At 40.6% G+C, this 15328-nt stretch overlaps 3 protein-coding genes across 4 annotated transcripts; 2 read left to right on the top strand and 1 right to left on the bottom strand.

Moving 5' to 3' along the window:
- Window positions 1–347: 347 nt before the first annotated feature.
- Window positions 348–2170, top strand: xcr1a.1 (chemokine (C motif) receptor 1a, duplicate 1). The gene is made up of 2 exons (XM_084012495.1): window positions 348–452; window positions 623–2170. Exon 2 carries the CDS (start codon window positions 640–642, stop codon window positions 1648–1650), a length of 1011 nt encoding a protein of 336 aa, XP_083868621.1. The 5' UTR covers window positions 348–452; window positions 623–639; the 3' UTR covers window positions 1651–2170.
- Window positions 2171–3086: 916 nt separating this feature from the next.
- On the top strand, window positions 3087–8797 carry LOC311014627 (uncharacterized protein). 2 transcript variants are annotated; one of them, XM_084011343.1, is made up of 14 exons: window positions 3087–3221; window positions 3662–3857; window positions 3994–4133; window positions 4593–4684; window positions 4773–4850; window positions 4881–4980; window positions 5509–5562; window positions 5665–5727; window positions 5873–5956; window positions 6097–6185; window positions 6287–6345; window positions 7170–7340; window positions 7482–7501; window positions 7598–8797. In XM_084011343.1, exons 1-14 carry the CDS (start codon window positions 3189–3191, stop codon window positions 7718–7720), a joined length of 1302 nt encoding a protein of 433 aa, XP_083867469.1. In that variant the 5' UTR covers window positions 3087–3188; the 3' UTR covers window positions 7721–8797. The 2 variants fall into 2 exon arrangements, with proteins under 2 accessions (XP_083867469.1, XP_083867468.1); XM_084011342.1 differs by having other exon boundaries at window positions 4773–4980.
- Window positions 8798–10179: 1382 nt separating this feature from the next.
- On the bottom strand, window positions 10180–15309 carry LOC311014693 (uncharacterized protein). The gene is made up of 8 exons (XM_084011436.1): window positions 15092–15309; window positions 14090–14212; window positions 13768–13974; window positions 13507–13611; window positions 13303–13425; window positions 12697–12819; window positions 12558–12608; window positions 10180–11965 (listed from the first exon to the last, which is right to left on the bottom strand). The coding sequence occupies exons 1-8, from the start codon at window positions 15168–15170 to the stop codon at window positions 11187–11189; spliced, it is 1590 nt and encodes a 529-aa protein (XP_083867562.1). The 5' UTR covers window positions 15171–15309; the 3' UTR covers window positions 10180–11186.
- Window positions 15310–15328: the final 19 nt, after the last annotated feature.

Here is a 15328-nt window from a genome sequence, read left to right as displayed (position 1 = left end):
AAAGTGCTGGTTCGAGTATTAAAACTGTTCACACTTGCTGTGGATTATCCAGAGTAGCAGAGACAGTTCTCGTTGAGATGCACGTTGCTGTTTGATTTTATACTCGTTCAAAGGTGTGAGCATCAAGAACAAATTCTACCCTGACTGTCGCCATCAGACTGACAGGGCTTTCAACCACATATCATAGACACCGTATAGTGTATTTTGTTTTTGATGAGAACGTTGGCACATCTCCTTTCTCAGAGGTGTGTGTTCCAAATAAACAGCCACATCCACAAATCCATGAGAGCTGTGGACATAGCCGAGGATAAAAACAGGTCAGGCTCCGAGAACAAAACTAGGAAGAGAAAACACTGCCTGTCACAGTTTTATGAAGCTACACCCTTTTAGCTGTCTGAGTTGACAGAAGTACAGATTGTTCACATTCACATTTCTTTCCCGTCAAGCAAGAGGTATGTCCGTTTTTTCTTTAAGAAACAGTAACATGTAATTGAGTGCATCCTCCTTAAGTGTATATACTCATAGTCATTGTAAAAAGACCTTTCTTATCATTAATTGATTAAACAATGAGATGAAAATAACTCGCAGTGATGCACAAACTAATCCTATATTCCTTTTCTAGGATCCAGTGGAACAGCAATGAATGACTCTTACAATGACAGTCAGTACGACATTGACTATGAAGACGAGGTCTGTGAAAAAGGCGAGGTGGTCAAGTTCGGATCGATCGTCGTTCCTGTGTTCTTCTCCATTGTGATCACACTGAGCCTCATCGGAAACATCCTCGTCCTTGTGATCCTGGCCTTGTACGAAAACCTCAAGTCTCTCACCAACATCTTCATCCTCAACCTGGCCATCTCGGACCTCGTCTTCACCACCGGCCTCCCCTTCTGGGCAACGTACCACATCTGGGGGTGGTTGTTCTCGGAAGCCCTCTGCAAAATTGTGACTTTTGTCTTCTTCACGGGGTTTTACAGCAGCATCCTCTTCCTGACCGTCATGACCGTCTACAGGTATCTGGCCGTGGTCCGTCCTCTGTCTGACCTGAGCACATTGGGGCTCAGCAGCGCGGTTTTCTTGTCCTTCCTGGTGTGGATAATCAGCATGGGAGCAGCCATGCCATCCTTGCTCTACAGCTCCCTCATCTCCATCCCCCACAATGGTGAACACTCCCTGGGCTGTGAGTACAAAAGCACCCTGTGGAAAATGATTGGCATCTCCCAGCAGATTATTTTCTTCTTGATGGCTTTTTCTGTGATTGCATCCTGCTACATTAAAATACTGGGGAGGATCTCCAGAACAAGAGCTCACACAAAGAAGAGAGCAGTGAAGTTAGTCTTCTCCATCGTGGCGGTGTTCTTCGTCGGCTGGGTGCCGTACAACGTGGTCATCTTCCTCAGGCTTTTGGAGAACAATTCGGTGCCACCGTTTAATGAATGCAACGCAAGTATCAAGCTTGACTATGTGTTCTTTGTTTGCCGACTCATTGCTTTCTCCCACTGCTGCCTGAACCCCGTCTTTTATGCGTTGGTTGGTGTGAAGTTTAGGCGTCATCTGAAGTCGATGCTGCAACGAATGTTCATTCGCCAAAGTTCCGTCGAAGAAAAGCAGGTTAGAATGCAGAACTTCTCACGCGGATCAATGTACTAGCTGCTGTGTAAGGAAATAATTTCCTTACATTTACTGCTGCATTTGCGTCCCGTGTGTATTTGATCAAATTCATTGTATATAAAATATAGGAATATAGAGTTAATATTTTTGTAGGCATTTTCAATTCTTTCAAACTTTACTGGCACTTTAGAAAAGGTCATGATTTTCATTGACTCTGATTGATATTAGTGTGTGTAGTGTGTTACTGTATATAGTTACTCGCACTCTTGTGAGGATGTTTGCACTCATTACTGTAATTATGATTCACTGTGTAAATTTAATACAACGTCCCATTGCATAAAGCAGCAAAAAATATGTTTTTTCATTTTTTAATGATGGATGTTTTTTTTTTATTGTAACGGTAATATATATGCCTGAATTTATTGCACACGGATATAAATTGTGCAATAAGTTCAGGTGGCATTGATACATTAGTGTTAAATAATGCATCTCAAATATAATTAACAATTTGAAAAGCAGTGTAAAGATATTTGCAATAAAAAAAATGACTTTTTTCAAATGACAATATGTTTCCTTTTTTTATATGAGCCTCCAATTCATGGTAACATTGTGTGTGTGTGTGTGTGTGTGTGTGTGTGTGTGTGTGTGTGTGTGTGTGTGTGTGTGTGTGTTCATGTGTGTGTGAGAATGGAGGAAGTGCAACACCATTTACGGCAAATGCATGTTCAACAATAAAAGAGGAATTTATTTTTGTTCTTTGTATGGATAAGAGCCAAATGTGCAACCTCGTTAATGCCATATTTTACATACGACATAAGCGTAAAAATATTTTTAAAAAACACATTTCAATTAAGCTAAAGGTCATGAAAATAACCAAAAGTAATTTAATATGCAGTGAAGTCACTGTAGAAACAGGGCCCTATACAGACGGTATGTCACTTAAATCCTCCATATGATATGAAACTTTCTACAAATAAGGTGACATTACATTCCATTTTCCTACGACCCTTTACTCACTCGTATGTTACACTGCGACATACACATTGATGTTGCATCACATGTTAAACCTTCTTTGCATACCTAAAAAAAACCCTGATAAAATCAAAAAAAAAATACATATTTTACATTACTTTCCATGGGAAGACACAAACCAGCATTTTACCTGTATTATTAAGGGATGATTTAGACTGAGCCGTTTTTTTTCATTTGAGGCGTTCCCCAAGGAACAGGTTTTCTACCTGGATCCGTGTGTAGTGATCTCAGTAGACAATTAAGGAACCTGCATTCTGTTGGGGAACCAACAAACCATGAGAACAATCTGATACACGGGTCTAAGCCGCAGGAAAGGGAAACAGTTTCTTAATCATTTAGCCGTGAGTGTAGTTGGATTAGATTGCCCTTAGATTGAACCTTTCTGACTTCCTCCTTCGGTGCGAGTCGTTCCCTCTCTCAAACACTTCACGCCTGTCACGGAAGGAAGACACGCTCCTGAAGTTTCTTCTGTTTTCTTACTCAAACAGCAGGTTCTAAGGTCAACGTATCTTAGGTTGTAGTGTGACCTCTTAACTCATGGTTTCATGGCATTGGACATTGTGAACAAAGATTTTAAGGTAAGAAAAAAGACTCGTCATTATCATTACATTATCATAGTATAGTTAATTATTTGCCACTGAGGTCTGTAAATCCCGTTTCAGTATGAGAGAGAGAGATCTCTAAAAAAATGTTTGCTGTTAACTTTTAGGTCTAGTTTAATTCCTTTTTTCCAAAATAAATAGTTTGTTTGCATCTCAGAATCAGAATCACAATCAGCTTTATTGGCCAAGTAAGTAAAATACAAGGAATTTGTCTCCGGCGTTTTTTTGTCGCTCTCAATATACACACACAGAAATAGACATACAACTAAAACAAGGATCACAAACTGGATAAAAGGTGAACATAACATTTGACTTCAGATATACATATGAGTATATACTGTATATTGTGTTGTACTGTTTTAACGAAGAGCTTGTTGATCTACGGCTTTATGAAGACGTCACTTTTTATTTTACAGATGTGGTTGTGGATTTTGATTAGCGTTAGCGTCATCACAAAGGCGTGTGGGTATTCAAGTGGTAACTTCCCACAGTCGTGTGAATCAATGTCCCCGGAACATATTGGACGCGATGGGAGTCCTATTGCTCCTCAGGACACTGAGCTGCCCTTCGAGATGCTTCTCGAACCGGGCCAAGAGGGCGACCCAATTACAAGTACGGAGACAATTAAATACCTTTTCCTGCAATTTGCTTTATCACAATCGGTCTTTGTTGCATTTGTTATTCACTAAGTGAGAGATTATAACTGCTATCTCTGTCTTCATTTTCTGTGCCTCAAACCACTTCCCAGTTTTGCTCCGCAGCAAGGGATCCACAGAGTTCCGGGGATTTATGTTGGAGGCTCGAGACGCAGACGGAGGCCGTCATGTTGGAAAATTCATCGTGCTTGAACCAGGGTCCACTCACCTCTTGAGGTGCAACAACACACCAGTAAGTAACCGTTTTGTCATTATTAGAGGTAATAAATGCATTGAATTGATTAATTGCATATGCAAACTTTACATTTCTATTTTAATAAATACATTTCACTGAAATCTAAGTGGAAATTCAAGGTCAGAGAAATACTAAGGTTTCTTATGGATGTGACATTTGCTTTACTTCTCTGTCTCTACTTTTGCCTGCATAGCATGACCCACTAACTAAAAAAAAGGCATTTCTTTGTTCTTATAGCACTTTGATCATAGCACTGTTGTACTTAAGGTATCCTTGCTGAACAGATACTACTTTACTCAGACGAGGACCTAACACTTGTTTCTATTTTTTACTTTATCGGCAATGATATGTTGTGGATTCTTTCTTCTTCTTTCGTCTGCTAAATGCCCGAAATGTAAATGTTAATGTAAATGTAAATGTAAATGTAAATGTAAATGTAAATGTCTCTCTCCTGAGGACACAGCCGTAAGTCAAACAAACAATCAGAGAAAGACTTCCTTTCGGGCTAACTGGACGGCGATGGGAGCGGACGTAGACATCACCTTCAGGTATTCGTCCTTTGATTGACTTCCAAAAGTCAACACTACGATGGAAAATGATTCACGTTAACATTCGTGCCTGTCTGATGTGTCTCAGGGTGACATTTCTCCAGAGGTTTGCAGTATTCTGGGAACCAGTGGAAGTGAACGCCAATTTAACCCGACGCACCACAACGTCACCGACAAGCACAAGTACTAGTACAAGTACAAGTACAAGTACAAGTACAAGTACAAGTGCTCTGTCAGGTACCACAGAGAGGAGCATGACCACTTCACAAAAGCCAGTTGTTTTTAATGTATTAGAGGTAAGGATTGACACAGAGGGGGATTTGATGACGTTCTGCATTAAAGGGACAGTGTGTAGGATTTCGGGGCATCTAGCGGTTGCAGATTGTAACCAACTGAGCTGAATACTCCGTTTCCTGATCCCGTTCCAAGACATTTGGAGCCATGAAAGACAGATGGCGGCGGGCCGTAACCACGTCTTTTTACTACTCTGCGGCTCATGTTACTGCAGTTTCACTACGAAGAAATTACGGTAGCCTTCGTTTAAGGTAAAACGTCTCCGGAGCCAGTGTTTCATTTGTCTATTCTGGGCCTCTTAAACATGGCAGTGATGGACTCCCTGAACCGGACCCGCCTCATGTAGAAATTGCTCATTCTAAGATACAAGAATACAATGATTCTTGGTTTCAGGTGATAATACACCAATGAAAACATAGCTATGCATATTATATTCAATTTCTGCTGATAGATCCCCTAAATGCTACGCACTGGCCCTTTAACAAATACATTCCAAACATTTTGGTTCACGTTTCTCGGTTTATCTTCAGGGAGCAGGCACTGCGATGATGAATGCAGACAGTTTGTTGTTGGCAGTCAAAACGGTACGATATTTATGAACTTATAAGTAAATAAATGCTGTTACACAATAGGCCGACTGAAGAAAATTACAAAATTAATTTCTCTCTTGCTCCACCTCTACTCAGGAGCTGCCCGATATATTCATGACCTTCCTTCCTGTCAGCCCCTTCTCTCTTCATCTAAATAAGGTAAGGCATGAGTTGGGCTTCTAATGTATAACTATAATAACTATATTATTCCTATGTGGAATTTGTACATGTGTACAGACACTTCATTCATTCATAATTCCTCATGTTTATTAAGATAATTTAAAGTGTTTCATTTCTTTTGGAGGTGTCAAAGGTGGTTTGCAGACTTCTTTGTGCAGCAGTTGAAATATCGGCCATGCTCTTGTTTAGTGTCGCTAATCCTGTTAATGTGAGTAATAACAACATTTCTCTCCATTTATATCCAGGTTTTGTGAATTGTATGAGGTTATATTGAATGTGTGTGTGTGTGTGTGTGTGTGTGTGTGTGTGTGTGTGTGTGTGTGTGTGTGTGTGTGTGTGTGTGTTTAGGTCACTCTCGTCGCTCTTGTGTGTATGGCCTTAGTGATTAATGTCTTAGAGCTGGTAATCACCTGTCTGCCAATTGAACGTCATGAGCTGTAAGTTCAACTCCCTTTTTTTCTGCCTGATTATATTATTTGACTCTAAAATCAACACTTTGTGCACAGTTGGTTTTATTTCTCTTTTTGTTCCGTTCAAGGAAGCAGATCTTCGACTACGCTGGCAAAGTGTGTTCGGTCGTCCATCACATGTTTACGAGTAAGGAGATTCTTTAAATGTAGTCAAACATCATTGCGCTCCTTTTTCTCTGTAAGAAGACTTGTGTAATTTATTTAAAGCAATAGTTTGACAATCTTGGGGAAGTACGTTTATTTGCATTCTTGCTCACAGTTAAAGGGGAACTCCAACAATATATTTTTTTGGCCATGGCATTATTAGGAACATTTAAACATTTTGTTAGCTGCTGTCTCTCTCAAAGCCAGGAACTCATAATTCTGCTGTCATCAAGCTCCATAGACAATCAATGTACCCATACTCAAAACATCTGCCGCGATGCTCTCAGTGTACTTGATGACATCACAGATTTGAGTCTTTGCACTCTAGCTCTTGGAATTGGGAGAGAGTTGTATTGTTGTATAGATTTACTAATATTTTTGGATTTTCTGAGACAAAAAGGAATAAATGGATGAATTTTGAAAAAAAGACGTAATTCATTGTTGAGCCAAAAACAACAAAGGAGCTCATCTTCTTACTGTCAGGAGGTTTACTGCATGATACGATACCACCCTCGTACCTGTCCAGTAGATAAATGGCTCCAGCCAGCAGCCAGTTAGCTTAGCATAAAAGAAAAACAAAACCAGGCTGGGGGTTAATTCCTTCTTTTTTCAGGCTTCAAGCTAACGCTCAGCTAACCATCCAGCTGCCTGTAACCTCATATGTACCAAACGGATACGAGAGTGGCATCTTCTCATCAAACTCTTTGCAAGAATGCACATGAGCACATTTCCCAAAATGTCCAAACCTTTGCTTTGAAACAACAGAGAACGTCGCCTGATTTTATTCCAAATGTGTTTTACACACAGTCGCCATTGTCTTTGTCGGCGTTTCGGAGATTGACAACTGCGGAAAGAACAGGGAAAGCTCTTGGCTTCGGAACGTGATGATCGTTTACACCGTGTGGATCGTCCTGTGTATGATTTGGGTTATCGTCATCAGCGTTCTCAGAAAGAAAATACTGGCAAGGAGCAAAGAAGGTAGAGTACTGTGGGGATAATGATAATGATACACATTAAATATAGCTCTGTATTAGCCTGGTGACCTAACCTGGATGGATGGATGGATTAATGGATTCTTATAAAGAACAAAATAATATTTGTCACTGTTTTCTGTTGCAGGGAGGTCACAAAGTAAAAAGGTGAGAGGACAATATAAAATGGTTTGGTAGCATGCTGTATTGTGTGACAGTAAAGAGATCATTTCTGGTTCTCACTTCTGCTTTTCTGCATTTCAGAAGAGGCCGAGTGCAGCCGAAGCGATTGTTACGGCCGTCTCGGGAATCCTCGCCGTTGGAAACTTGTGTTTCGCCGTAGCCGTCACCGTCGGCATATTTGCGTGTCAGCACAAGAAGGCCTGATGTTTGCATGAAGCTCACAGTTGATGTATTTTTGTCACACATTTGTCGCACACAAGTCATTGATGAATATAGATGCAATTAAAATACCAGATTCCTCACTGGCTTTTGCACACTTGTATGCATGCACATGCTTGAAAGGGCCTCGTGTATGACGCTTGTCTTGAGCACTATTCTTTCATCAATTCTGCTGCTGTTGTTTTTGTAAAGGTTATTAAAATGTATGTTGATAATGCAAAATTTTTCACATTAAGTTTAAAATGCTGTCTAATTTCATCCCAGTACTTTTGTATTTTTCTTTATGTTTTTGTTATTGTATTTTGCACTGCTTTGTTATTTGCACTATCCTCTTTGCCCCTTTAATGTCCCCACTGTGGGACTAATAAAGTATTATTATCTCTATTACGAGTTAGACTACACAGAGTGGATACTGTGTCATCCTACGTCTCGAAACAATCCCCAAAGAAGTTACATGCATCAGGCCATGTCACTCTTATTACTCTTCCTATCAGAGTAAAGCCTGTCATGAAGGTCAAACTGCAAATATTTGCTGAAGTTAAGTATCTCCTTGTAAGCGGGCGCACCCAGTCGTCACCGAGGGAGAGCTCTGGTGGTGTGATCATGGCCTCAGTGATTACTTGTGGAAAAAAAGCCTAACTTTATTTATCATATACTTGAAATACTGTAGGCAAACTACGTCATTCAGATGAGACTTTAGTACATAATAAGGATCATAAAGTCTGTCAGATCGCATGACTCAGACTGTTGCTTTGCTTTAACGCCGGGAGCATCTGAGGTCAGAGAAAAGCTTAGTTCCGTGTGTAAAGATGAATAAAATGACACAGTGATGAATATGAAATATGAAAATAGAAAGACTTCTTATGGTGGGCGACTCAAACAAACACAGGACTCTCAACCAGGAAACCAATGTTCATGTCCCAACGTGTTTCTGAGTTATTTTATCGCAAAATAGTCCAAAATATACATAAAAATCCATAAACAGGTCAACCCCATGTGAATGGTTGAGAGTGAATTGTTAATCCCAGCTGTTTATCATGTAAACCAATAAGTTTATACTGTGACTGTAAAAATAATTTGGCCCAACCTTCTTTTTTAATCTCCAGTCATAAAGCAAGGCGTGATTGATAAATGATTATTCAGTGATATGGTTCTCTTTAGGGGGAAAACCATCAGCTATGTCCAGGCTCAGATGACTCAACCAAAATCAGGCTATTAAGGCACACCTATCGATCGATTAGCCATTGATTAAACACCTTTGTTTCTCAGCACGACACCGACAATATGACAGGACTTTCACATTCATTTTCACTTTGGTGCTCCTGGACAATAGAAGCACAGAAAAGGATTTTAGGTCTTTTACAGTTATTACAGTTTTACAGACAAGTTACACAGCGAGTGTCTAAAAAGATCACTCAGTCACAAACCCTTGTTTCACAATATTATGACGTTCCTCTCAGCGCCTTAGTGAATCATTGATCTCCTGCTGTGTTGTCGTGACTTCCTGGTTTTAAAGCTGGAGGCTACTTAAGAAGTTGATTCTCTATGACTTCAACATTATTCATTAACCAAAGCATGATGGTGTTCTTGGCTATATTACACATCATTACACATCGGAGCTGGTGAGAAAACAAACATTGATGGAACTTTTTTATTATTGGTGTTCTGGTTGTGTGTAAGAGTGTTGGAGGCGTATTCTGGCCATGAATGTTTATCTACGACAAAGGGAAAACACATTTTCCTATTTCTCTCCTTACTGAACAAAAGATGTTCCAATAATTTCAGTACTTGTTTTATGTGGTGCTTATTTAAACTATCGAGCTATGTTTTTGATATAAAAAAAAACCTCAAATATTATTTTTATCAGCTTTTAAGGGGAAAAAAGAGCAAAAATTCTTGTCATTTTCATATTAATATATGCGACTGCCCCCCCTGCTGGCCAGCAGAGAGGATGCAAGTTTATGGCATTGGTCATGCATTGGTTTCACTTTTCAATATGCTTTACAACTGAAAAGCATCCCTTGTGCTGTGAAATTGAAAATACTTAATAGATAGAAAAATAAAATGTGTGCATTTGGACGAGTTTTATTCATTTCCACTGTGGCTATGTGCCAACGTAGAAGTTAAGCTGCAAGCAACATTAAATAAACTGCCAGATGATCTTAACCGTGCACCAAATGTAACAATTTAATTCAGTTATAAATACTTTGTATCGTCTTTTATACCGTTTAACTGTATCAATTAATTCTGCCACACTCTTTAATTTGTATAAAGTCACGTTTCTCCCAGTGAAGGACTTTTCCTTTCCACTGTTCCAGAAACGAAGCAAACAGAAAGGAAGGTCAACAGTGAGTTGCATTAATGAATAACTCTTTATAAATCATATTTATTGAAACATGAGCGAGACAAAAATAATCTCAGAAAGATATCATGAGATAAATGAGTGGTATCACAGGAAAGAACACTTTCCTTTATTTTGAAATTGAAATTTGCACAAATCAGAAAATCTTTCTCCAAGAAACCTCGTTCTGAAGTTGTCAAGATAAAATATCAAATAATCAAAGAGTGATTATAGTTTAATCATCTCCATGTGAGTGTCTAAGGCACTTTTTAACTTGATAATATTTAGCAATATTTCATTCTTACAAATTGTAAATTGTGAAAGTTTCAGAGGTTTCTGGACAACAGGTGCAAAGAACAAAGCTTTTCATATTCAAGACATATTTACAGCTATCAAAAATATTCCATTATAGAAAAGAGACAACATATCACATATATATACACATTCAGGAAAGAATAAAAATAATTATCTTAATAAAAGTCAGCACTCCAGATAAAATGGATAGTTAAAGCAAACATTTTAGTGCAAATCTAATTCAGTACACAAGAGAATGAATTGAACAGTGGGACATGGACATTAAACATAAAGTCAGCCAGCTTTCTGAAGGATTTCATATAGAACACGACTCATTAATTTCCCAGTAAAACAAAGACGTGACCGACAAACATTCCTTCCTTATAGTTCCAAAGAAAGACCGGATGCTGATCATTCATTAGGAACTCTTCGAGGGTTAAAACACTGTTGAACAAGTGCTGTTGATATGATTTTGTGACAGAACAGGGAGAAAACAAACCAATCAAACTATATATTGTATATTGTTGCTAAATCTCTTTGAGAATATGCAGTTCTGACCCTACTTTGGAAGAGGAATGATACTGCCACGGTCGCATCCTGATGCAAAAGCCTGTACATGTGTTAAAAACTCTGTGCTGGACTTCATGTGTTGCGGTTAAACCGCAACGTTGGACTGCAGCATGAGAACGATCATCTCCAACCCAGAGAGGGAGTACAATGTGAACTGTAACACTGCACACGTTACTTCTCTGGTTCATAGCTCCGGCTGGTCCAACGTGGTGTCCTGACTTCCTCCTTGACGGCCAGTTTGTCTGATCAGCATCCTTCACGCTCTACTTCCTCCTCAGACACAACAGGTAAGACGAGATGGGAGATGCGGCTCCACAGTCCGCTGTATTTGTCGATGTCCATCTCGTTGAAGCCCGTTTGGTGGCTGGAGTCCACCAACCTCTCCTTCACATAGTCTTGCACCTTTTCCTCCACCTCCTTCATACTCCCGCTGACCTCATTGTCCGGGAGCAGCACAGTAAACAGCAAGAACACCCGCTTGTAGGCGGCGGTCTCGTGGTCGCAGTAGCGGTAAAAAATGAGGGTGGAGCCCGGAGGCAGCTCCTCGAAGCGGTGAATGACGGCCACGGGTTGGTCTCCTTCAAAGGCTGCTCGCAACTGGTCGTCGATGTCCTGCTTCACCTGGTCGCTGTCCCGCCTGGCTTTGCTCGCTCCGTCGATGTGGAGGACGGAGGCGTTAAGGGCAGACGAGAAGGAGGCAGCCAGCCGCTGAGCCAGGCACTTCAGTGTCCTCTCAGCACTAACACCAGCAGTTAAGATCAGACTGACTGGCTCTGTAGGATGGGTTGTCTTCAGGTGCCTCTCCAGGTGGATCTTGCTCCTCTTCCACAACTCAGGCCTCTGACTCGGGAACTGAGTCTGAAGCAACGACAGCTGGTCTGCAAACATGTCTGGCTTCACAGCACTGGATGGGTTCATTCCACTATCGGCAGCCTTTTTGAGGACAGGGATGGACTTGCACGCCAGCAAGAGGGCCGAACAGAGCAGCGCCAAGAGAAGCAAACGCCATAAACACCACATGAATCCTGGAAGGACACAAGGCCAGATTCAAATAAGTGTTTCCCCGAGAACATTATCCATGCACGGTGGTTCCCATTTACGATGGCATATTGGTGGTTGGCTGTGCTCAGAGGTGCAGTCAATGTATATTTGCTTTCAAATTTTTGTTTGCTCTATATATTCAAGACTTAAACCAAATAGAGAAGAGGAGATGATGACTTAGACATTTAAAAAGTAAAATGCCCCTCTTACTTCTCTCTCCCTTCTTCTCTATTGTTGCTTGGCCATTTTTGAGAAAAACTTATATATCTCATTTCCCCGCAGGTTCAATTCTCCTTTTGGGCATAACCTGCATCCCACATGCTCCACAATGGGTTTCCCGGGGCAACAACACATGTGGAGTTACGAACAACAGCGGGAACAGCGCAGCACAGACGCTCCCGCAAATAATTAATCATTTCTGAATGAATATTTGGTTATTTTGGGCAGTTTAAACATTGTATTTTGGCCTAGCTTGGCCTGGTTGAGGGTTCCATTGAAATTGACATTGTAGGCGAAACACTGTGTTGTATTACAAATAATGTGAAAGTATCTTTGGCTGTAAAGATAATTGCTTACCTTTACAAGAATATCCAGAGCTTCTCTTGAGGACAGCTGATTTCTTCATTTCTTGGCAAAGAGAAAATCCCAATAAGTCAATGTCAAACATGTCACAGCTGTTGCTAATCACTGAAATAGCCAGTTGAGGCTGCAATACCTTGTTTTTTGTGCTGAGCAGTTACTTTCTGTGGTGGAATGTTTCTCGCACGTTGTTGCGTTGTGTAGGATACCTCCGATGCTGGGTACACCCTTGGACCACGGTGTTTAACGGGCAGTGTTCCTAAACGTAGAGGCAGAATTTATCAATGTAGAACTTATCATCCGAGATGTTAATCCGTTGCATTTTTTCCCCACTAAAATCAAAATATTGATTTGTGGCAAGAGAGCTGTGTGTGTATTGGCAGTTCTGTTAGCTGTTAGCCAGAACACTAGAAGTGAGCAAACTGTTTTCTCCCCACTGTGTCTCTGGATGCAGAGTAGCAGCTATGGGTTCGCTGATGCACTCAGCTGTGTCATCACTCACGGCTCCTATCGGTCAATCGGTTAAGAGGAGTGAGTGAGGAGTTAGCAGTCAGTCAATGTTAATATAAAACAGGACAATAAAAGAGTGTGAGTCTCCGTAGCAACGAGAAGTCCTTGAGCATGCAGTCATAAATGGGACGAGATTAGCCATTGCGAGCGATTGCAAGGTTCTCCTGGCGGAGAAAATAATAATAAATAATAATAAGAAGAATAAGAAGAATAATAGGAATGTCTACTGTACCAGTGCTATTGGCTTTGGCCTCCATTGTCTTCCTGTATTCAGCCATGCTGGTTTGTTTTGGGGGTCGGCACATCGTGTCCGTTTGTGCAGCAGACTTGGTGGTCGCTTTAGTTGATGGTTTTACTGAAAACAAACGAGCCAGATTAGGACGACTGTATCATCCTCCCTTCACATAATCCTGTGCTGAATGCAGCCTTTTCCTACCTTTCTGGGTTTTCATCCAGTCGCCATCTTTATTTATAGCATTATGGGGTTTGTGGTGTTCGCCGAGCAAAACACGGGGTGATAAATTTACATCTCCAAGGGCGCCTGATGTATACAGAGGGAAAACTTTGATAAATGGCAAGAAGTCTTGTGAATCAAAGGTTAATAATGTCATAGTTAAACAATAAAACAAGGAGCATGAAGTTGTGATATTGGGCAAACTGGTCAATCATGGAAATATTCATTAGTTGCAGTCCTAACCGTGGCATATTTTTGGTTGCTGTGGGCCATGAGAGGGATTCTGTAGAATATCCATTTCCTGGTCTTCATTGTTCTCCAGCTGTTCATCCGTTTCCTGGACATCCATCTCCAGCTGTTCAACTGTTTCCTGGACATCCATCTCATTCCCATCACCACTGCCACCCACTGCTCCTCCAGTCTCTGGTCGGCTCTTCTTGCTCGGGGACTCTGTTAAATGAGAGAAAAAAAAAAATCTCAGCTCTTTACACCACCTTGAACAAAAACCGGGGCACCTGACCATGTCACTTGTCACTTGTCACTTTTTTTTAACTGGAGCACTCACCATCATCCCCCGAGCCAGTCTCCTCATCTCTGGAACCATTGACGGCTGCAGCAGGAGCTCGGTTATTCACCTGATTCCTGGTCCTCTTTAGAGGACCCCTTGGCGTTGCTTCGAATGTCAATACTAAAGAAGGAGCAGAAGGATTTACTGTATCACCAACCACTGTGGATCAAATGAAGTTTCAAAAGAACTCCTACTAATCTGTGCATGGTTCATTCTTTGGTTATTGGTTACAAAATGACTCACAAGTTTGAGCACATTCACACAAATTTAATAATATTGTCTGGAATCGTTTTCAAGGGGTAATTATTGTTTTTGAGTTATCATTCACTAAAATGTTGTAAATGTATAATTTCCTATTCATTATATTGTTGAGTATATTGTCATATATGTATGCATTTGGGGTTTTTTTGTATGTATTCATTTATTTATGACTCAAAGAAGTATTGAAGAATGTGAAAGTTAAATCACGTTGCTTTTATTTTGAAAACAGTTCTTACACGGTGTTACCGTAATGCCTAGAATTACACGCACCGCAAAACAACGTTGGGCTGGCTTGACAGCGTTATTCGAAGTGGAGGTTAACCTGACAGCAGGAGCATCTTCACAGCAGAGTGAGACTGATTTCAGAATGTTTGCCACTCTCTAAAGTTCATGAATAAAGTCAACATAAGGTTCAAGTGCTACCATACCCGCTGTTTTCCCTTAACGCAGGGCTGTATTCCCAGTCATGATTATGCGAGTTGGATTTTCCGTAGAATAGTAGAATATCACAGACAAAAAAACAGAAACCAAAAGTAAAAAAAACAACAACTATTTTTTTGTCTTTCTGTTTAGATAAAAACAGAAAAGGAAAACATGAGCCCCATTTTAATTTGTTTTTTATGTTTTTCCATTCTATTTGTTTTTCAATTCATGTTTTTTTTGTTTGTTGTTAGCCTAACTTTGAGTGCGAGTTAGCTTCGATTGCTAAGTCAGCTAATCGTCAGTCAATTCCCTCACCTTTCACGTTGCCCGTTGATTGCCTTGTCGATCGTCTCAACTGGCGAGAGCCGTTCTTTTCAGAAACACTGGAATCCATTGACGTTTATGACTCGAGAGATGCCAGAAACACAAATCAATTAACACGACGAATCATCGCGTTCACGATCAGGCAAGTTTCCCTGACTTCCCTATCGGTTATCGGGAGGGGGAAACCATTTTGTGTGACACGCCCCGGAAACGCCACCTCTAGCGATC

The sequence above is a fragment of the Eutrigla gurnardus genome (assembly GCF_963514095.1).
Source record: "Eutrigla gurnardus genome assembly, chromosome: 6".
Taxonomy (NCBI): Eukaryota; Metazoa; Chordata; class Actinopteri; order Perciformes; family Triglidae; genus Eutrigla; species Eutrigla gurnardus.
This window is presented reverse-complemented; position numbering and strand designations above follow the sequence as displayed.

Excerpts from the sequence above, each read along its gene's own strand:
- xcr1a.1 (XM_084012495.1), top strand. The coding sequence starts at position 640 with ATGAATGACTCTTACAATGACAGTCAGTACGACATTGACTATGAAGAC.
- LOC311014627 (XM_084011342.1), top strand. The coding sequence starts at position 3,189 with ATGGCATTGGACATTGTGAACAAAGATTTTAAG. Across the intron at positions 4,685-4,772 it reads GACGTAGACATCACCTTCAG|GGTGACATTTCTCCAGAGGT; the intron begins GTATTCGTCCTT and ends GATGTGTCTCAG. Across the intron at positions 5,728-5,872 it reads TCTCTCTTCATCTAAATAAG|GTGTCAAAGGTGGTTTGCAG; the intron begins GTAAGGCATGAG and ends TTTCTTTTGGAG.
- LOC311014693 (XM_084011436.1), bottom strand. The coding sequence starts at position 15,170 with ATGGATTCCAGTGTTTCTGAAAAGAACGGCTCTCGCCAGTTGAGACGA. Across the intron at positions 13,426-13,506 it reads CTGGATGAAAACCCAGAAAG|TAAAACCATCAACTAAAGCG; the intron begins GTAGGAAAAGGC and ends GTTTGTTTTCAG. Across the intron at positions 12,609-12,696 it reads TGCTCAGCACAAAAAACAAG|AAATGAAGAAATCAGCTGTC; the intron begins GTATTGCAGCCT and ends CTCTTTGCCAAG.